This window comes from Callithrix jacchus, chromosome 8 (assembly GCF_049354715.1).
Source record: "Callithrix jacchus isolate 240 chromosome 8, calJac240_pri, whole genome shotgun sequence".
NCBI classification, from domain to species: Eukaryota; Metazoa; Chordata; class Mammalia; order Primates; family Cebidae; genus Callithrix; species Callithrix jacchus.
In genome coordinates, this window is record NC_133509.1 from 112,433,429 (window position 1) to 112,455,223 (window position 21,795).

Here is a 21,795-nt window from a genome sequence, read left to right on the forward strand (position 1 = left end):
GCTCACCGCTACCTCCGCCTTCTGGGTCCAAGCAATTCTCCTGCCTCAGCCTCCCGAGTAGCTGGGACTACAGGCGCGCACCACCATGCCCAGCTAATTTTTGTATTTTTAGTAGAGACGGGGTTTCACCTTGTTGACCAGGATGGTCTCGATCTCTTGACCTCGTGATCCACCCGCCTCAGCCTCCCAAAGTGCTGGGATTATAGGCCTGAGCCACCGTGCCCGGCCTGGTGAATATCCTTATCTGTAAAATGGGTATAACAGGTGCTTTGCTAGAGCGTTTGATACAAGCAGAAACACTGGCACCTGGTGTCATTCAGCAAATAGTGCCTGTGGACTCCATTCAAAAGCCCAAGTGTTTTCCCTTAAGCCAGAATGCTCTTTTGAAAAGCTGGCTAATTTTAGTCCAAACTGTATATCTTGGGCTAAGGGCTCTCCATGCCTGAGAGGAAGAACAATGCAGAAAAGTGGACTCCACTCCTGGAGATTCTTACTCAGTGGGTGTGGGGTGTGGCCCATAAACATATTTTAATAAATATCCCAGCTAATTCTAGTATCAGGGATGCACTTTGAGAAGCACCTCAACATGTTAAGAAAACCTCATTGCACAGCAGCACATTTGGGTCCCTTTTGTGAAAACGGGGCAAAGGATCTAATCACTGTCTTCCGAGAGACAGAGGTCAGCAGACTCTATACTGCTGGTTACCTAAAACTCTAGTAAGAATTCAATCTGACCAGTCTTGCCTATCCTAGGGCCCTTGCCTATCCTAAACCATCTTGGTTGCTGGGGAAGCTCTTAAGGTAGAAACAGATGGTGGTATTCATCTGGATTCATGGCCATGGATGAACTAACTGTTCAGGACAGTTAGAACAGCTGGTCAAGCCAGTGATGTGACTGACATTGGAACAGAACGGAGCAGAGGGGCCCTCTCTGATTTCATGGGCTTCCTCTGGGCTGATACCAGCTGCTCGGGAAACCCCCCCCACTTCATCAGGCTCAGTGCTCCCGCCGCTGGTGCTGCTCCTTGCACCCAGGTGTTCCTGGGTAGCTTGCGGCCACCTGCGCAGTATCTCTCCTTTGCATTGCTTGAATAAACATGATTTCATAGCCAAACCCCTCCCCAGCCCCTCTTGTTTAGTTTCTATCATCTATGGCCTGACATGGTAGCAATTTAGCATGCCACTTAAAATTTACAGATTTAAAATGGGGTTGGCTAAATTCAGTATGGGTAATAGACAACCATTCGATGTAGATTAAATTGAGACAGTACGTTTAAGTGCCAAGGGAAGTTATATTCGAAAGGAGGGGAATTCGCAGTTTCCTTAGAAAGTAGACTCCTCTGGGATTACTCTATCTTGTTACTTTTGAAAGTTTCTGCTGAAAAATAATTAGCCTTGAGCTGGGTGCCATGGCTCATGCCTGTAATCCCAGCACTTTGGAAGGCCAAGGCAGGTGGATTGCTTGAGCTCAGGTGTTTGAGAACAGCCTAAACAACATGGTGAAACCCCATCTCCACCAAAAATACAAAAAAATGAGCCAGGTGTGCTGGTGTGGGCCTATGATCCCTGCTACTCAGGAGGCTGAGTTGCGAGGATCACTTGAGACTGGGAGGTGGAGGTTACAGCAAACCGAAATCATGCCACTGCATCCAGCCTGGGCAACAAAGGGAGACCCTGTCTCAAAACAATTAATAATAGCCTATGCTAATCTTATTGAATTCCTCAGACAAGAGAAAGGGAGTGAACCTAGCTCCCGTCTGGTGGCCTGAGACACTGCCCTCTCTGATCCCCTCGGATTTCTAGCTGCAAGCATTTTTAGACTGTGGTTCAGGAGCAGACTAATAAACTTACCTCTGGGTGTGATGGTCACTGGAAGCGTCTGATTCTCCGAGTGTCACCAGCGGCAGCTCTGGACACACCTCCCTTCACTGTGCTTCCTGACATATCACTGTCCTTCCCCACATGTCAGGAGTGACGGTGGAGTATCTAGTTGGAATGCCAACTGAGGCAGAGCACAGATTCACCTGTCATCTGAGAGCTGTAGGTTTTTAGGCAACTCTTTATTGGATCGCCTCACAGTAAATTACTTCCTGGTGGAGTAAATGCAATTTACCTCTCTGACAAAGCTCAAAGTCAATGTGCATGGTAGCAATTTAGCCTGAGTTCCAGCCAGCTCCTCATCCATCTCCTAGGCAGCGTGAATAAGGATAACTGATATTTACAGTCTAACCCCTGTATGCCACAAGCTCTGCCTGCCCAGCTGGTCCAGGAAATAAAAAGGAGGCTGCTGCGGGTTAGGTAAATGACAAGCACACCCATGGGAGCTGTGGACCACAAGCAAGGGCTCCTTACACTCCTCCGCTCTCCCGGGGCCCAAAAATCTTCACCAGGCAGAATTTGAAAATAAAGTGCTTTATTGCTGAGGATCCCACAGAGCTTCAAGGCAGCCGTCTAGGGGCTAGGACTGAAGTCCCCTACCTGTGGTGGCTCTGGTAAACAGAGAGAGTTGAGACTTCAACATTTCAACCCCATAGAAGGCAAGGGAGTGTGGCTGGGGGATGGGGAGGCAGGGAAGAGGTATGAGGTGTGCCGGGAGAGCGGCTTATGAGCATCTCTTCCCAACTCTGAGTTCAGAGCATTCAGTGATGCTGGGAGCAGGAAACAGGCCACTGCAGGAGGACTGACACTACAGAAGTTGCCCACAAACAACAAATCAGGGCTTTTTTTTCCCTCCCAGAGAACTGGTTTACCATCACTATAGATGTGTGACATGCTCTCCTGAGCCAGTGCTGAGCTCGCCCAAGCCTGGCTACTGTGACAAGCTATCACCTCACCACTTGGGGCAGTGCCAGCTCTCAGCCCTGCACAACCCTACAATCAGCAGAACAGAGCGGCCTGAGCGAAGGAAAGGGACCAGAACTGAGCAACCAATTCCCTGCCTGGAGTCCACTTCGCCTCAGCCGGGATGGCTTTCAGCCCAAAATGGAAGTGGTGTCCAGCAGAAAGGCAGCTTGGGGCTACAGAAACCCTCCCGTGCAGTGGCTCCTGGTAGGGGGTGGGGAAAGAAGGGCACGTGCGCCACCCAGAGATAAGGAGGGGCGGCCAGCAGGGCTGCATGTACCCCTGGCCAAGGATGGCTGTGCCGATGATAAGAGCGGCCCTTCCTCGGCTGGCCATCAGAGTGGGGTGTGAGTGACTCATGGGAGATCCCAGGAATCGGGATGTTTCTGCAGCTGCTGGCTAACACCTATGTGCAGAGCCAGTGCAGAAGAGCCCAGCTCCCAAGGAGGAGGAAAATGAATGGCCAGGTGGGACAGCATCTCCCAGCAGGCAGTAGCGGGAGGTGGCAGCAGACACAGGCAGGTATGCACATTTCCAGGGCTCCCAGGGACACCCACCCTGCACCCTCCATACCCTTCAACCTTCTCACTAACCCCACTGAGACTTCTGCCTCGGGGTCACAGGCAGAGGGCATGCAGCCTGGGACCAACCTTGCTGGGGGAGCCCTTCACTCACCCTGTCTGGGCAGGGGCAGAGTGAGGGCCCTACCAGGAAAGTTCTCTCGCGCAACAGCAGCAGCAGCAGCAACAGCCGAGGGCCCTCTCCCTGCAGTGTCTGTTCCGCAGCCCCAGCATTAGTACTCCTTGGCCTCCTGCAACTGTGTCAGGTACTCCTCCAATGGGGGATTGTCAGGGCAGGCTCGGTCGTTGTTGGGGGCGCGCACGGCATGGAGGCGGCTCCAGTCCCCTTTGCACAGGATCCAGGGCAGCGTGTCCACCTTGAAGTGCAGCTGCGGTGACAATTGCGGGCTGATGAGGTTGGGCGTGCCGGCGCCCTTGCCGCGGGTCAGCAGCCGGCGGTTTTTGTCATAGCAGCAGTGCTGGGCGCCCAGCGTGCTGCTCTCCTCGGACAGCAGGGAGCGCAGGCAGTAGCGCGCCGTGGGGTGGTAGATGTCCAGGCGCTCAGAATGGCCACTGGCGTCCCTCCACCGGAATCTGCGGCCCTGGCGCTCCTGGTCCCGCATGCTCACGGTGCGTTCCATGGCCCCCCGCGGGTAGACACACGGGCAGCTGGGCAGATCCCGCTGCATCTGGTTTATGTAGTTGGTTAGGAAGTCGTTCTTGCAGGTCAGCCACTTCTCGCAGCTGTCCACATCTGCAGAGGACAGGGAAGTGCAGGAGGGAAGCCGGTCAGAGAGCCGGCCACACCCGTGTGGGGTGGGGATTGACTAAGGGCCAGTGCAAGGGGACAGAAGGCCCAGGCCCCAGCTGGTGCCTAGCCCCCTACTGACCTTGGCCAAACAAATCCGTAGCACTCTTGTTCAGGAGCTGCCACTCCTCACTGAGGGGGGCCGAGATGTCCTTGTCCTCGGTGTCTTTGGGAAGAAAAGAGGTCAGGCTGGTGACTCCCCAGGGCACCTCAGTGGCCCTGATGGGGGACCCCAACCCTCACTAGGCTCTCAGTGCCCACAGCAGCCGAGAGTAGCCTGGGACAAGGCAGGACCACCATGTTTGTGAGCTTCCTGCATCCCCTCTCCCAAGCCCACCCACTTTTCCAAGGGACCAACCCTCCAGTCTAAGCCACACCAGCCACTCCCATGCAGGGGCGGGGCTCATCTCACCAGAGCAGAAGGGCAGTTCACAGGTACGGGACTCGATGGAGGTGCAGCTGTAGCCACAGGACCGAGTTCTTTGCTGTTTGCCAGCACTGCAGTTCCCACTGCAGGGAGACCAGGGACTCCACTCCTCCTGAGTCTCATGATCTGGGTCAAGACAGGGAACTGGGGGTGAGTGCACACAGCCCATAGGGCGCACTGGTGCACATCAGCACAAGGCACCCTTTCCTCAGGTGGACGCAGCCCATGCCAGGGCTGCCAGCCTCATGAAGGAAACATAGGCTGGATTTCAGCTTCCACCTGCTCTGTCAACTGGGTACCCTTCTGCAGTGAACAACCTGTGCGAAGAGACAGAACAACCCCTAGCCACTTGCTCTGTGCCAACACAGCAATGAAAAGAAAATGATACCTGGGGCTGGGAGCCATCCGACCGCTTTGGTGTGACCTTGGGCAAGTCCCCTGACATCTCTGAGCTATAGGGTTTTTTTTATTATTATTATTATTTGTTTGTTGAGTCAAGGTCTTACTCTTGGCCAGGCATGGTGGCTCACACGTATAATCCCAGCACTTTGGGAGGCCGAGACAGGTGGATCACAAGGTCAAGAGATCGAGACCATCCTCGATCAACATGGTGAAACCCCGTCTCTACTAAAAATACAAAAATTAGCTGGGCATGGTGGTGCGTGCCTGTAATCCCAGCTGCTCAGGAGGCTGAGGCAGGAGAATTGCTTGAACCCAGGAGGCGGGGGTTGCGGTGAGCCAAGATTGTGCCATTGCACTCCAGCCTGGGTAACAAGAGTGAAACTCCATCTCAAAAAAAAAAAAAGGTCTTACCCTTTTGTCCAGGCTGGAGTGCAATAATGTGATCACAGCTCACTGCAGCCTTGACTTCCTGGGCTCAAGCAATCCTCCCACCTCAGTCTCCCTAGTAACTGGGACTACAGGCACACGCCACTAAGCCTGGCTAATATTTATTTATTTATTTTTGAGACAGAGTCTGGCTCTGTCTCCCAGGGTGGAGTGCAGTGGCGTGATCTTGGCTCACAGCAACCTCCACCTCCCTGGTTCAAGTGATTCTCCTGCTTCAGCCTTCCATGTAGCTAGAATTACAGGTGTGTGCCACCATGCCCAGCTAATTTTTGTATTTTTAGTACAGACAAGGTTTTAACATGTTGGCCAGGCTGGTCTCGAACTACTGATCTCAAGTGATCTGCCCACCTCAGCCTCCGAAAGTACTGGGATTACAGGTGTGAGCCACCATATCGGACCAAGCCTGGCTAATTTTTAAATTTTTTGTAGATGGGGTTTTGCCATGTTGCCCAGGCTGGCCTTGAACTGCTAGGCTTAAGCGATCCTCCAGCCTCAGCTTCCAAAATGCTGGGATGAAAGGTGTGAGCCACCCACCTGGCCTGAGCTATAGTTTTTATGTCAATCAAAACCAAGGCTGCCAATATTCCCCTTACACTGGAGATATTTAATAATTTCCCATCGGGGCATATAATCCCAGCACTTTGGGAGGCGGAGGCAGGCAGATTGCTTAAACTCAGGTATCCGAGACCAGCCTGGGAAATACGGCAAAACCCCATCTCTACAAAAATTTTTAAAAAGCTACTCAGGAGCCTGAGGAAAGAGGATCGCTTGACCCAGGGAGGTTGAGGTAGCAGTGAGCTGTGATCTTGCCAATGCACTCCAGCCACAGCCAGGCCAAAATCCTCAGACTGTGCAGAGTCTGAGACCCAGTGCTTTCTGTGGAACCCCCAAAATACTGTCAGCTGGTTTCACACTTCACAGGCAGGCCAGCACTGGCACCAAGAGTTTAAGGAAAATTAATGGGAGAAAAGCTGAAAAACATGAAAATTTTTCCTTTTTTTATTTTCAGTGACAGCGTCTTGCTCTGTTACTCAGGCTGGAGTGCGGTGGTGTGATCACGGCTCACTGCAGCCTTGATCTCCCGGGCTCAAGTGATCCTCCCACTTCAGCCTCCCAAGTAAGGGACTTCAGGCAGGTGCTACTATGCCCAACTAATTTTTGTGTTTTTTTGTAGAGACAGGGTTTCACCATGTTGCCCAGGCTGGTCACGAACTCCTGAGCTTAAGCAGTCCACCTGCCTTGGCCTCCCAAAGTGCTGGGATTACAAGCCATGAGCCACTGTGCCCAGCCAGTCATGAAAATTTTCTGTGAGTTTACATTATTTTAGTGAATTGGAAAGAGCCTGTCACAACTTAGTCTTAATCACAGGCATCTCTGTCCACTGACAATTCACCAGGGCTCCAAGGGAATGACTATAACTATGCATAAAATATGTCTGCACCCAGAGGAAACCTAAACCACAATATGCAAAAATAGAAATCATCATCACGGCCGGGCGCGGTGGCTCACGCCTGCAATCCTCACACTTTGGGAGGCTGAGGTGGGCAGATCACTTGAGGTCAGGAATTTGAGTCCAGCGTGGCCAACATGGTGAAACCCCATCTCTACTAAAAATACAAAAATTAGCTGGGCATGGTGGTGCACACATGTAATCCCAGCTAACTGGGAAGCTGAGATACAAGAATCATTTGAACCCCGGAGGCGGAGGTTGCAGTTAGCCAAGATCATGCCACTGCACTCCAGCCTGGACAACAGAGTGAGACTCCACCTCAAAAGAAAAAAAAAACCTGTCATCATGAGAAGTTAGTAGGCTTAAGGTAATATTTTCTGAACAGTTTGTACTGTTGTTATGTCTTTTTCTAATGAAAATAACAAAAATAACCAATATTTTCTTTACTCCATGCTGGCACTATGCATGTCTTAACTCAATACTCTCTACAGCCAACTCCATGTAGTAAAGGCTGTACCATTCCCCATTCTTGTTTGTTTGTTTTGTTTTTTGTGTTTTTTTTTTTTTTTAATGGAGTTTTGCTCTTGTTACCCAGGCTGGAGTGCAATGGTGCAATCTCGGCTCATCGCAACCTCCGCCTCCTGGGTTCAGCCAATTCTCCTGCCTCAGCCTCCTGAGTAGCTGGGATTACAGGCACGCGCCACCATGCCCAGCTAATTTTTTGTATTTTTATTAGAGATGGGGTTTCACCATGTTGACCAGGACAGTCTTGATCTCTTGACCTTGTGATCCACCCGCCTCGGCCTCCCAAAGTGCTGGGATTACAGGCGCAAGCCACCGCGCCCGGCCTTGTTCCCCATTCTGTAGAGGAAGGAACTCAGACACAGAGAGTTGGAGAATCTTTCCCAAGGTCACTCAGCTGGTAGGCAGCAGAGCCAGGAGTCAAAGCCACACACACAGTCTGAAAATATGGTCAGTCGTGAGTGGTAGAATTTATAATTTCTCAATCCTTGGAAACTCACAGATGTAAATAAATATAATAGTAACAAATGTCTTTTGCTTACAGGATATCAGGGATTTTTGTGAGGGTCAAATGTTGTTTAGAAAAAATGAAGAAAAAGAAAAGGCTGGACACAGTGGCTCATGCCTGTATCCCACACTTTGGGAGGCCAAGGTGGGAGGACTGCTTGAGCTCAGGAGTTTGAGACCAGCCTGTGCAACATAGGGAGACCTTATCTCTACTAAAAAATAAAAAATAAAGAAAAAATTAGCCTACCCTGGTGGTACGCACCTGTGGTTCCAGCTATTTGGGAGCTAAGGTGGGAGGATCTGTTGAGCCCAGGAGTCTGAGGCTTTAGTGAACCATGATCATGCCACTACACTCCAGCCTGGGCAATGGAGCCAGACTTGATCTCAAAAAAAGGAAAAACCTTGTGAGCTATTGGCAGTATTACTTTTGAGTTGATGATGGTGTTTGAACAGGCCCTGAGCACCTGGCTTCCCCAGATGCTCCTGGCTGGGAGGCCTCCATCCTTTCCCACATCCCCATTTCCACTTAGGACCTACAGGGGAGCAGCCGGGGGATGCCAAGATGGGGGTGCTCACCTTTGATGTTAAACTCCTTGAGGACCCAAGACCTGGGGGACAGCCAGCCCTGGTCCCAGTTGTCGGTGGTCCCATTGAACCGGAGCTCCTCTTCTTCATTGTTCTCCTCTTTGTCTTCTTGGTCCAGATCCTTGATTTCCTCTAGAGAATAACCCTTGTCTTCCTCCTTTTCCTCCCGCTTCTCCTCTTGTTCCCCTGGGGCTCTGTCCTTGAGATGAGTACCCCCTTCCTCTTCTCCTAGATCTCCCCAGAAGAAGGACCAGAAGGTGGACAGCCAGCCCTGGGGCAGGCGATCGCTGGGCTGGGCCAACGGGTCTAACTCCACCTCTGCCTTGGGGTCCTCTACCACCTCGATGGTCACCTGCAGGAGGAGACAGGCCAGGCCGGCCAGTGAAGGAGGTCTCAGAGCTGCATTCTAAGGAGAGGGGGGATGATGGGGCCAGGGCCAGAGGCGAGAGGCCCATCCTCTTCTTCAAACCAACTGTATTCTCTTGGCTGATGTTCTTGACTAACCATCCTGGCCTCTTAGGGCACAAAAATCACAGCTGAAGGCCACCTGGGGACTCCTAATTCCCAGACCCCAGATAGGGACTGAACTGGTCTATGGTGGTTCTAACAAATGCCACGGTTGACGCTCACTAGTTTAAGAGAAGCTGGCTTTGAATCCTGGCTCTGCCAGCATACAGCTGCTGGGCCTTGGCAGCTCTGAGCTTCCAATTCCTCATGGTAGGGCTGGAAGCGAAGCACTCCCGACATCAAATGCCCACAGCAGCCCTCTTGCACCACAATATGGATGGAAAATAAGTAAAATAAAATCATTTATGTGAAACGGAATTTCAGAAACATTATTTTTGGCTATTCAGTAAAGTAACATGAGGTTCACTGAACAAAATTTGAAAAAAACAGCAAACTATGAAGAAGAAAATGAAAATCGCCTATATTCTGGCCTTGGTGGCTCAGCCGGTAATCCCAGCACTTTGGGAGGTTGAGGTGCGTGGATCACAAGGTTAGGAGTTCAAGACCAGCCTGGCCAACATGGTGAAACCTTGTCTTTACTAAAAATACAAAAATTAACTGGATATGGTGGCACACCCAGCTACTGGGGAGGCTGAGACAGGAGAATCGCTTGAACCCGGAAAGCAGAGGTTGCAATGAGCAGAGACCACGTCATTACACTCTGGCCTGTGCAACAGAGCTAGACTCCATCTCAAAAAAAAAAAAAAAAAAAAGAAGAAGAAAAATCACCTATACTCTGACAGAAAAAAAACCTTCCATTTTTTTGTGTGTGTCCGTGTGTGTAGGTAGGTAGAGAAAAGAAGAAAGACACTTTTAAATCATTTTAGGATTGTGTTTTATACTTTTGTGGTCTTTTTTCCCCTTCTGGCGAAAGTGTTTTGTAAACTGTAGCTGCTACACAAACATGCAGAATTATTATGAGAGACTTACCCCAGGCGGTGGTGCCTGTATTCTGCCAGTCGCTCATTTCCTCTCCTATAAAGCCTTTCAGGTGGCTGACCCCCATGCCACCAGCCCACCCCATTCTATACTGAACTCCTTCTTTAGGGGCTGCAGGTAAGGCATGGGGTCTGGGCGGGGATCAGACCCACATGTCTTTTCCAGGAGGCCTCCCCAGATTCCTGGAATCCCTTGTAGCCCACAGAGCATTTCCCACTAACTGGTGCTCACACAGCCCTGCTAGGTTGGTGCTGTTTGTTTCTTGCCATGGTCTAAAGAACAAAGGCTCAAAGAGCCAAGAGATTTGCCCAAGGCCCACAGCTAGAAAGTACAGGGGCAAGTACTCTGCCTGCTCCACCAGAGAGAGAACATCGGGAGCCTATCCTCTGACCCCACACAGCAGCCCCACCTTCCACGGAGTCCAAGATGCAGGCTATCCTGAGTCCATCCTCTCAATCCCCTTCTCTCTGGGTGTCTGAGGGGCTGCTGGCCCTTCTGAAGCTCTCACCTGGATATCAGGATTTGGGGTACTCAAGGCTGTGTTGGCCAATTCCGGCAGCTTCTGCAGCTCCAGCAGCAAGGTAGTAACCTCCAGGGTCATGGGAGGGGTGGCATTGCCTGGGGTCAGGGCTGCCGGCTCAGTGAGAGTCCAACGTTCCTGTTGGTGAGGCTCTGCCTGCAGGTGGGTTCTGGGGAGCAGTGGTGCCTCCTCCTCTTCCTTCGGAGACCTAGGATCTGGGGAGGCTGAGGCCTGAGGGAGAGAGAGGGAAGATGAGGTAATGGGTCAAGGCTCACCCCATGGGGACCCAGAAAAAGCTGGCCAGGAGGATCCAGGAGCTGCTGGCCCTTCTGTAGCTCTCACCTGGATATCAGGGTTCAGGGTACTCAAGGCTGTGTTGGCCAATTCTGGCAGCTTCTGCAGCTCCAGCAGCAAGGAAGTAACCTCCTGGGTCGTGGAAGGTGTGGCACTGCCTGGGGTCAGGGCTGCTGGCTCAGTGAGAGTCCAGGGTTCCTGCTGGTGAGGCTCTGCCTGCAGGTGGGTTCTGGGGAGCAGTGGTCCTTCCTCCTCTTCCCTCAGAGACCTGGGATCTGGGGAGGCTGAGGCCTGAGGGAGAGAGAGGGAAGATGAGTCATGGCTCACCCCATGGGGACCAGAAAAAAGCTGGCCAGGTGGATCCAGGAGCCCTGGGGTCTGACCGGGTCATTAACTCACCCTGTGACTTACACCTCTCTGGAGTGTGTATCTGTAATATAAAATCTGCATACCACCTGCTTTCAGGCCCCCGTGGGTAAGTGAGGGTATAGCTGATCAAACAGTGAATTATGTCCACAAAGTGCTTTCACAGCGGATGCCAGCGTGAGGCATGAAAAGGAGGGTTATTTCACAGGTGAAGAAGGAGGCCCAAGAAGGAGACAGTTGTTTTAGACAGCAGAGCCCTTTGCCGACAATGTGCCTCCAACCCCTCACAGGCCAGAGCAGAAAGCCCCCCAGGGATGCACCTGGTCCTATTGGGGAGTGGGTGGCAGGCCTGGGCCTTTCCCCTCGGCCTGATCCTGTCCACTCCACCCCACCCAGGCCATCCATGTGAGGGCTGTGTTCCTTGGTGCCTCTGACCACAGTTACCTACCTCCACCTGCCTGCCTGCCTGGGGCCTGGTTCTTTTTCTCTTTTTTAGACGGAGTCTTGCTCCGTTGCCCAGGCTGGAGCGCAGTGGCTCGATCTTGGCTCATTACAACCTCTGCCTCCCAGGTTCAAGCAATTCTCCTGCCTCAGCCTCCCAAGTAGCTGGGATTATAGGCGCCCACCCCCAAGCCTGGCTAATTTTTGTATTTTTAGTAGACACGGGATTTCATCATGTTGGTCAGGCTGGCCTCAAACCCCTGACCTCGTGATCCGCCCACCTCAGCATCCCAAAGTGCTAGGATTACAGGCGTGAGCCACTGTGCCTGGCTTTTTCTTTTCTTTTTTTGAGACAGTTTCATTCTTGTTGCCCAGTCTAGAGTACAATGGCACAATCTCGGCTCACCACAACCTCTGCCTCCTAGATCCAACCAATTCTCCTGCCTCAGCCTCCCAAGTAGCTGGGACTACAGGCATGTACCACTACGCCTGGCTAACTTTGAATTTTTAGTAGAGACAGGGTTTCTCCATGTTGGTCAGGCTGGTCTTGAACTCCCGACCTCAGGTGATCTACCCGCCTTGGCCTCCCAAAGAGCAGGGATTACAGGTGTGACCCACTGCGCCCAGCCATCTTTTTTTTCTACTCCAGGCTGCTGGCATGGCTGACTTAGCCAGTTCATCCCTTCCAACAGCCACTGGCCATGTCCTCACCGGGACAGTCCTTGCTTCAGATCAGATGGTAAGTGAAAGGCAGACCCGCGTCATCTCTGACTCCTGCTCCAGCGTTCTTCAGACAGTGGGGCACTAGGGACTCAGTGGCCACCACCTGCCTCCAGGCTGCACCGGGTCTCTATGCCAGGACAGGAGTGCCTCCCAGAGCCGCCTTATGAGTCTCAGGAGCCTGGCACCTGTGGACCCTGCTTCACCCAGGCCACAGCCTTGCCAGGCCTCTCGTCTCATACCTGGGCAGCATGGTATGCCTGACAAACACTGCTTCTGAGAGGCAGATAAGTTTGGGTTCAAATCCCAGCTCCAGCTCTTACTAACTTCTTCAACTTGACAATATTCTCATCTGCAGATTGAGGATAATCATTCTTCCCTGCAAGGACTGTGAGAATTTTATTTATCAGACATTTCCATAGTATTTACTGTGCACCAGGCACTATTCTAAACACTTCGTCACTCATTTCGTTCCCCCTGTCTTACAATGGAAACTAAGGCACAGAGAGGGCAAGTAACCTGCCAGAGGTTGCACAGACATTTAGCAATAAAGCCAGGATTTAAACCAGGCAGTCTGGGACTGGAGCCCATGCTTTTAACCTGCATGCTATACAGTGATAGTATAGAGTCCCCTTAAAAAAGCAGGGGCTGGGCCAGACCCAGTGGCTCACGTCTGTAATCCCAGCACTTTGGGAGGCTGAGGTGGGTGGATCATGAGGTCAGGAGTTTGAGACCAGCCTGACCAACATGATGAAACCCCCATCTCTACTAAAACTCCAAAAACTAGGCTGGGCACAGTGGCTCTCGCCTATAATCCTAGCACTTTGGGAGGCCGAGGTGGGTAGATCACCTGAGGTCAGAAGTTCAAGACCAGCCTGGCCATAATGGTGAAACCCCATCTTCATATATATTTTAAAAAAACACTACAAAAATTAGCCAGGCATGATGGTGCACACCTGTAATTCCAGCTACTCAGGAGGCTGAGGCAGGAGAATCGCTTGAACCCAGGAAGTGGAGGTTGTGGGGAGCCAAGATCACGCCACTGCACTCTAGCCTGGGCGACAGAGTGAGACTCTCTCAAAAAAAAAAATCAGGGGGCTTAATCAGCCTAGTTTGTCACCCTCAAACTATTTTTTTCTTTATTTTTTTGTTTTTGTTTTTGTTTTTGTTTTTGACTATTTTTTCTCAAAAGGTTGGGAAGAGATTCACAATCTTCTGTCTCTCTCTTTGACAACCCCATCTGCAGTGTCGGTGTCCAAACATCTGGCTCTGAGGCTCCGGCACTAAATGCCTGGTCCCAAGGCAGCCATGGGCCCATGTCAGCCCCAGCCTGGAGTCTCTTGCTGAGTCAAAGCACTCTAGTCTAGACAGCAGGGTGGATGAGTGGAAGGTGGAAGGATGAGTAATGGAACAACTCGGCCCCTTCACTGACCAGTGTGGGAGGCCTGGGCATCCCCAAGTGCTGCCTTCCAGGCAGCTCCCACCCACAATTCCACCAAGGCCCTAACTGTGCCTGTGACTTTGCTTGGCATTTCCACTGTCTGCAGTCTCTGGGGCATAGACAGGAGGTCTCAGAGCAGCACGTGTTCAGGGTTGTACAGCCTTTTGGCTAATCGGGACACCCTAGCCTGGTGATGGCTGGGCCTGCCTGTGGCAGGTGATACAGTGGTTATGCAGCGCTTCTCATCTGGGGACATTTGGCACTATCTGGACATATTTGTGGTTGTCACAGCTGGAGGGGGTTTCTACTAGCATCTAGTAGGCACAGGCCAGGAATGTTGCTACATAGCCTGCAGTGCACAGCGTCACCCACAAGAATCATCCAGCCCAAATGTGAATAGTGCTGTAGTTAGGAAAGCGTGCTCTAGGCCAGGCGCGGTGGCTCACTCCTGTAATCCTACCACTTTGGGAGGCTGAGGCGAGTGGATCACTTAAGGTCAGGAATTCCAGACCAGCCTGGCCAACATGGTAAAACCCCATCTCTAGGCCAGGCGCGGTGGCTCACGCCTATAATCCCAGCACTTTGGGAGGCCGAGGCAGGTGAATCAGGAGGTTAAGAGATTGAGACCATCCTGGTTAACAAGGTGAAACCCCGTCTCTCCTAAAAATACAAAAATTAGCTGGGCATGGTGGTGTGCGCCTGTAGTCCCAGCTACTCGGGAGGCTGAGGCAGGAGAATTGCTTGAACCCAGAAGGCAGAGGTTGTGGTGAGCCGAGATCATGCCATTGCACTCCAGTCTGCGTAACAAGAGCGAAACTCCGTCTCAAAAAAAAAAAAAAACAACCCATCTCTATTAAAAATACAAAATAAATAGCTGGGCATGGTGGCAGGTGCCTGTAGTCCCAGCTACTCAGGAGGCTCAGGCAGGAGAATCGCTTGAACCCAGGAGGCAGAGATTGCAGTGAGCCGAGCTCGCAGTGAGCCGAGATCATGCCATTGCACTACAGGCTGGACAACAGAGTGAGAATTTTAAAAAAAAGAAAAAGGCCAGGCGCAGTGGCTCATGCCTGTAATCCTAGCACTTTGGGAGGCTAAGGTGGACAGATCACCTGAGGTCGGGAGTTCAAGACCAGCCTAACCAACATACAGAAACCCCATCTCTACTAAAAATTCAAAATTAGCCAGGCATGGTGGCAGGCACCTGTAGTCCCAGCTACTCAGGAGGTTGAGGCAGGAGAACTGCTTGAACCTGGGAGGCAGAGGTTACAGTGAGCCACTGCACTCCAGCCTGCGCTGCTGAGTGAGACCTTATCTTTATTAAAAAAAAAAAAAAAAAAAAAAGGAGAGGACAACTGAGAGAGGACAGCTCTTCCAGTCTGCAAGGACTGTCCCACGTTGGGTGGAATCGGGGAGCTTCGTGCTGCTGCAGCAGGAGCATGAAAGAAGCATGAAAGGTGATCTGCCTACCTCAGCCTCCCAAAGTGCTAGGATTATAGGCATAAGCCACTGCTGCACTCGGCCTTTTTCGCTTTTTCTGTTTTTCAAAACAGAGACAGGGTCTCACTCTGCCCGGCTGGAGTGCACTGGTGTGATCATAGCTCAGAGCAGCTGTGAACTTCTGGCCTCAAGTAATCATCCCACCTAGGCCTTCCAAAGTGCTATGATTACAGGTGTGAGCCACTGTGCCCAGCCTCTCTTGCCTAAATCTAGCCCCCTCAACCCCATGTGGCACCAAGTCCCCAGTTCTTCTTTCTCCCATGCCAAGGTCTTCCCTTGCCTGCCAAGGAGGTGGTGAGTGCCAGGGTTAGGTGCCCTGGAGTTCTGGAATTAAGCTAAACTGAGTGGGGATCCTGGCTCACCACGTACTAACCCTGGGTTAGTTATTGGACCTGCTGTCAGTCTCCTCATCCCTAAAATAACAAGACAAGGAACATACATGGAGGCTGTGTGAGTGGTTCTGACCCTAACCAGAACAGAAGACGCCCAAGGCAAAGCTGGGTCACTCTTCGTCTGCTTTCAACACCCAACAAACTGACCTCAACCTTTTTTTTTTTTTAAGACAGAGTCTTGGCCTGGCATGGTGGCTCCCACCTGTAATCCCAGCATGTTAGGAGGCTGAGGAGGGTGGATCACCTGAGGTTGGGAATTTGAGACCAGCATGGCCAACAAGGAAAAACCCGTCTCTCCTAAAAATGCAAAAACTTAACTCGATCAAGACAGTTGCAGGTGGGCAGAAAAAAAAATGCAAAACCATTAGCCAGATGTGGTGGCGCATACCTGTAATCCCAAGTACTCGGGAGGCTGAGGCTGGAGAATCTGTTGAACCTGAGAGGCAGAGGTTGCAGTGAGCCGAGAATGTGCCATTGCATTCCAGCCTGGCTGGCTGACCGAGACTCTGTCTCCAAAAAAAAAAAAAAAAAAAAGACAGGGTCTTGCTCTGTCACCCAGGATGGAGTACAGTGGTGGGTTCATAGCTCAGTGCAGCCTCAAACTCCTGGTGATCCTCCCACTCACCCTCCAAGTACTGGCACTATACTCATGCACCACCTGTGCTGGGCTTGGCCCAGCCTCTTTTAATTAATTAATTAATTGATTGATTTGAAGACAGGGTCTTGCTCTGTCACCCAGGCTGGAGTGCAGTGGTGCAATCACAGCTCACTGCAGCCTCAACCTCCTGGGCTCAAGTGATTCTCCCACCTCAGCCCTTAGTAGCTGGGATTACAGGTGCGTGCCATTGCACTTGGCTAATTTTTGTATTTTTAGTAGAGACAGGGTTTCTCCATGTTGCCCAGGCTGATCTTGAACTCCTGAGCTCAAGTGATCCACCTGCCTTGGCTTGCCAAAGTGTTGGGATTACAGGCGTGCACCACTGTGCCCAGCCCCCAGCCTCTTTTTGTGATGATGTCACCACCCACATGTCGGGTGCTTTTTCACTCAGCACTGCATCTGACAAAATGGGTTCTTATTTTACTGCAGGAGTAAACTGAGGTTCAGCAACAGGCCTGCCAAGAAAGAGTGGGGGCACATTTTGTTTACAAGGCTAATGATTCTTTTCAAGACTTCAGATGAGCAGACTGGGGCACGACATGCAAAGATGTACCATCAGAGATCTAATCACAGACCGGGCTCCTGGCTAGACTTAACTTTCCTGTGCCTCAATTTTTTCATCTGGAAAATGGAGACAATGCCCATGTCAAGGTGATGTGACAATGAAATGACCTCAAGTTAAGTAATTCATGCGGACTCTGTAAAGCCCAGAGATTGCTCACTTCCCTTTCAGCAACCTTTACTTTTAGATCCAGGGGTTTTATGTTCTTTAGCTTCTTCATTAAAGTCTTTGTGCTGGTCAGTTATTTCTTATTTATTTACTTATTTAATTTTTGAGACAGAGTCTCACTCTGTCTCCCAGGCTGGAGTGCAGTGGCACAATCTTGGCTCACTGTGACCTCTGCCTTCCAGGTTCAGGCAATTCTCCTGCCTCAGCCTCCTGAGTAGCTGAGTCTACAGGCACACACTACCACACTTGGCTAATTTTTGTGTTTTTAGTAGAGACGGGGTTTCACCATGTTGGCCAGGCTGGTCTTGAACTCCTGACCTCAAGTGATCCACCCTCCTCAGCCTCCCAAAGTGCTGAGCCACCATGCTCATTCTGGTCAGTTACCTGTGACATACCACCCAAGTCCTTAGAATAGCAATCTGCATTCTCAACATGACTCCTTAAACTAACCCCTTTGCTGCATACAGCTTTGACACAGATCGTGCAGACTCATGGGATGACGTCAGAGCTGGACGAGACCATGGAGATGACCTAGGCTCTCTTTTTTCATTTTATTTATTTATTTAATTATTTTTGAGACAGGATCTCGCTTTGTCACCCAGGCTGGAATGCAGTGGTGGGATCTCAGCTCATACAGCCTCCGCCGGCCAGGTTCAAGTGATCCTCCCACTTCAGCCTCCTGAGTAGCTCGGACTATAGGTATGCACCACCACACCCAGCTAATTTTTGTATTTTTCGGGTGTAGAGATTGGTTTTCACCATGTTGCTCAGGCAGGTCTTGAACTCCTGGGCTAAAGCAATTCTCCCACCTTGGCCTCCCAAAGTGCTAGGATTACAGGTGTGAGCCACCACACAGGCCCCTCTTTTTGAATGTGAGGAAATCATCCAAGGTGAGTCACACATGCATTAGTGACCCACTGGGACCAGAACCCTAAGCCCTAGACTCCAAGCTCTGCTTTTTCATTGTGGCACTAATTTGTTTTCATGTTTCTGATGACTCTGCCAGGCTTTGTACTGGAGCTGAGGATATGATTTTGGCACTGAAATAATCCATCCTTTAGGGTGTTCTTGTTGGGGGAAGATTTGGCAAACATGCTAAAAATAATTACAATACAAAGCAATTAGACTAAAATAGAAACATTTTTGCCAAGTAAGCAGAAACAATGCCAATTTAATTAATTTGATGGCTGGGCACCGTGGCTCAAGCCTGTAATCCCAGCACTTTGGGAGGCCGAGGTAGGTGGATCACGAGGTCAAGAGATCGAGACCATCCTGGTCAACATGGTGAAACCCCGTCTCTAATAAAAATACAAAAAATTAGCTGGACGTGGTGGTGCGTGCCTGTAATCCCAGCTACTCAGGAGGCTGAGGCAGGAGAATTGCCTGAACCCAGGAGGCAGAGGTTGCGGTGAGCCGAGATTGCACCATTGCACTCCAGCCTGGGTAACAAGAGCGAAACTCCGTCTCAAAAAAAAAAAAATCAATTTGATTATCACTGTTATCTTGAGGGACTGGCCAGAGGCCTCTTCTGTCTACCATAGTCATTCTTTACTATGGGCAGTGGGGATGGGATGTCCCACAGGAAACCTGTGGCAGTTCTGGTCCTGGTGACGAGTGCTACAGGCACCTAGGGGTAGAGGCCAGGAATGCTGCTAACCATTCTATGATGTGTGAGACAGCAGCCCCTACCACAAAGAATTATATGGCCCAAAATGATAAGGGTGCTGAGGCTTGGAAGAACCAGTCTAAAGGATGCATTCTCAATAGGAGTAATAACTAGATCTTGTGAGAGACAAAGAAGTCTTAAGATATTACAATGGTTTATGAGATTTCAAAGGGCCATAATACATAAACAGACAGTATGTCTGTGGTATTAAAATTTCATGGGGAGGTTGGGTACAGTGGCTCATGCCTGTGATCCCAGTGCTTTGGGAGGTCAAGGCAGATGGATCACTTGAGGTCAGGAGTTCTAGACTAGCCTAGTCAACATGGTAAAAACCCATCTCTACTAAAAAAATACAAAAATTATCTGGGCATGTTGGCAGGCATCTGTAATCCCAGCTACTTGGGGGGCTGAGGCAGGAGACTCCCTTGAACTTGGGGGTGGAGGATGAGCCGAGATTGAACAAGACTCCATGTCAAAAAAAAATTTAGCTTGGCATGGTGGCTCACGCCTGTAATCCCAGCACTTTGGGAGGCTGAGGCAGGCAGATCACCTGAGGTTGAGAGTTGGAGACCAACCTGGCCAAAATGGAGAAACCCCGTCTCTATTAAAAATATAAAAATTGGCCAGGCATGGTGGTGCATGCCTGTAATCCCAGCTACTCGGGAGGCTGAGGCAGGGGAATCACTTGAACCTGGGAGATGGAGGTTGTGGTGAGCTGAGATTGCGTCACGGCACTCCACCCTGGGCAACAAGAACATCGTAAATAAATAAATAAATTCATGGGGACGGGGACAGGAAAGAAATCTAAAAGATTCCTTGGCCAGGCGTAGTGGTTCACGCCTGTAATCCAAGCACTTTGGAGGCCAAAGCGGGCGGTTCACCTGAGGTGGGGAGTTCAAGACCAGCCTGACCAACATGGTGAAACCCCATCTTAAAAAAGAAAAAAAATATATTAAAAAAAAAAAAGATTCCTTAAGGCGGCAGAAAAAAGTAGCAAAACGGGTCTACTATCCTCAAATAGTAACAGACACATCCTCAAATGCAGCCAGGCTCCACCTTCCTTCCCCCGGCCTCTGGAGGGCTTCAGCAGCCTGGACACTAGTAGCATAGCCCAAATTCTAGCTCTCACTCACTCACTCACAATCTCCCACACCCTGCATGCCCATATAGACCCTCTGTGTCGTCATCTCAAAAACAGGGAAGAATGGCCGGGCACCATGGTTCAAGCCCGTAATACCAGCATTTTGGGAGGCTGAGGTGGGAGGATTGCTTGAAGCCAGGAGTTCAAGACCAGCCTGGGAGACATAGTGAGACTCCATATCTACAAAATAAAAAAATAAAATAAAAATAGCCAGGTGTGGTGGTGCATGCCTGTGGTCCCAGGTACCAAGGAGGCTGAGGCCGGAGGATGGATTGAGTCCAGTAGGTTGAGGCTACTCCAGCCTGAGTGACAGAGACCCTGTCTCAAAAAGAGAGAGAGAGAGAGAGAGAAAGAGAGAAAGAAAAGGAAGGAAGGAAGGGATGGAGGGAGGGAGGGAAAATGGCAAGATGGGAAGAACTATTCTGGCCTCCTACAACTCAGTACATAGAAGAATCTAGGACCCAAGACCTAAGACCACCTGCCACACAGGCCTGCTCCTGCAACGCTAATACAAATCTGGCTGTCTTTGTTCCCATGGGAATGAATGTCCGCTGCCTTTCAAGGAGCAACAAACTGGACTGCAGACCCCTCAGTGACTGGAAGACACAGGGCTTGGCAGACCATGGCTTCCCTCCATGTGGCCAACACCACTCTTCCATCTCACTCCTGTTTTATACCCCAAGGCCCATCCACAGGCCTCCAGGACAGCACCAGTCTGGGGCTGGACACCCCGGCCAGCAGTTGGAGAGCCCCACTGTGCCTCCGCTTGTCTCATGGAAGGGGCTCACCTGACCCTTTGAACCTCAGCGGCCCAGCCCGCCACTCCGCAAGGCGCCAGCTTCCTCGCACCATTGGGACTCCTCTCCGAGCCAGGGCGCACCTGGACAGGGGGCTGCAGGCGAGGTTTGCTGGGGGCGAGGAAACCCGGCCATCGCGGACTGTCGGCCACCTCACTCGGCACAGAAGTGAAACTTGTCCCCAGGCTGGCCCGCAGCAGCTCCTCCAGAGCTCGCGGCCACGCGCGGAGAGTGGGAGCCCTGAGGTCCGGCGCACCTGACCAGCGCCCGGTGTCGGGGGCCGTCCAGCCGGCCCCGGCCCCTCTCCCTCGGGGGGTCGCCCTCCCCTGTGTGTCTCGGTCCCGCTCCACGCACGGCTAGAGCCGGCGGGCCGGGGAGGAGAGACCGAGGGCGCCGCAACCCCGTGCCGCCGCCACTCACCTCTGCCAGCCTCCCGAGGCTGCGGGGCTGGAGTTCGCCGCCCAGCTTCCTCATGGGGAGCCCTAGCGCCGCGACCAGCAGCGCCGCCAGCAGCGGCACGCAGAGGAGTCCGATTCGGCCGCGGAGCGCACGCATCGTGTCCGTCCCGAGGCAGCTCTGCCGGAGCCTCCGCCTGCGGCCGCTAACCCAGTCGCGCCCCGCCTCGCCTCCTTCGGGGGCGGGACCGCGGGGGCTGCGACTCAGGCCAGGGCCACCCCCACCCCCCAGGGCCCGGGGACCCTGAGGGCGCGCAGGGCACAGGGGCGTGCGGGGCGAGGGTCGCAGCTCGCACGGCCTCTCTGACCCCGGTCCCCGCGTGGGCGCCGGCGCAGCTCTGGGGTCCGCGCACCAGGACGCCCCCCCACCCTCCCGGGAGGAGCCCCTCGACGCTCCCCGCACCAGTCCCGGCCCAGCAGGCGGCTCTCTTTGATCTGGCCGCCTCCCCGCCTTCAGTCCTCGCGGCTGTCCCCGTCGCAGCCTCTAGCGAATTCCTGCTCGCGGCGCGATCCAGCCCCGCGCTGCGACTCCTGAGGGGTCCTGAGGGTCCGACGCCACCTCCGCCCTCCCGACCGCGCTCCGACTGCGACCCGGACCTGCGATGCAGCTTGGGCGAGGGAGGGAAGCGCAGCTGAATGGGAGAGAGGCGCGAGTCCTCGCCTGGGATGCAGGGCAGGTGCG

At 52.1% G+C, this 21,795-nt stretch overlaps 1 protein-coding gene across 1 annotated transcript; it reads right to left on the reverse strand.

Annotated features, from left to right (window-relative positions):
* Positions 1–2,396: 2,396 nt before the first annotated feature.
* On the reverse strand, positions 2,397–21,236 carry ISM2 (isthmin 2). Its single transcript, XM_035261180.3, has 7 exons — positions 21,079–21,236; positions 10,858–11,100; positions 10,504–10,746; positions 8,541–8,901; positions 4,622–4,762; positions 4,292–4,375; positions 2,397–4,155 (listed from the first exon to the last, which is right to left on the reverse strand). The coding sequence occupies exons 1-7, from the start codon at positions 21,211–21,213 to the stop codon at positions 3,635–3,637; spliced, it is 1,728 nt and encodes a 575-aa protein (XP_035117071.1). The 5' UTR covers positions 21,214–21,236; the 3' UTR covers positions 2,397–3,634.
* Positions 21,237–21,795: the final 559 nt, after the last annotated feature.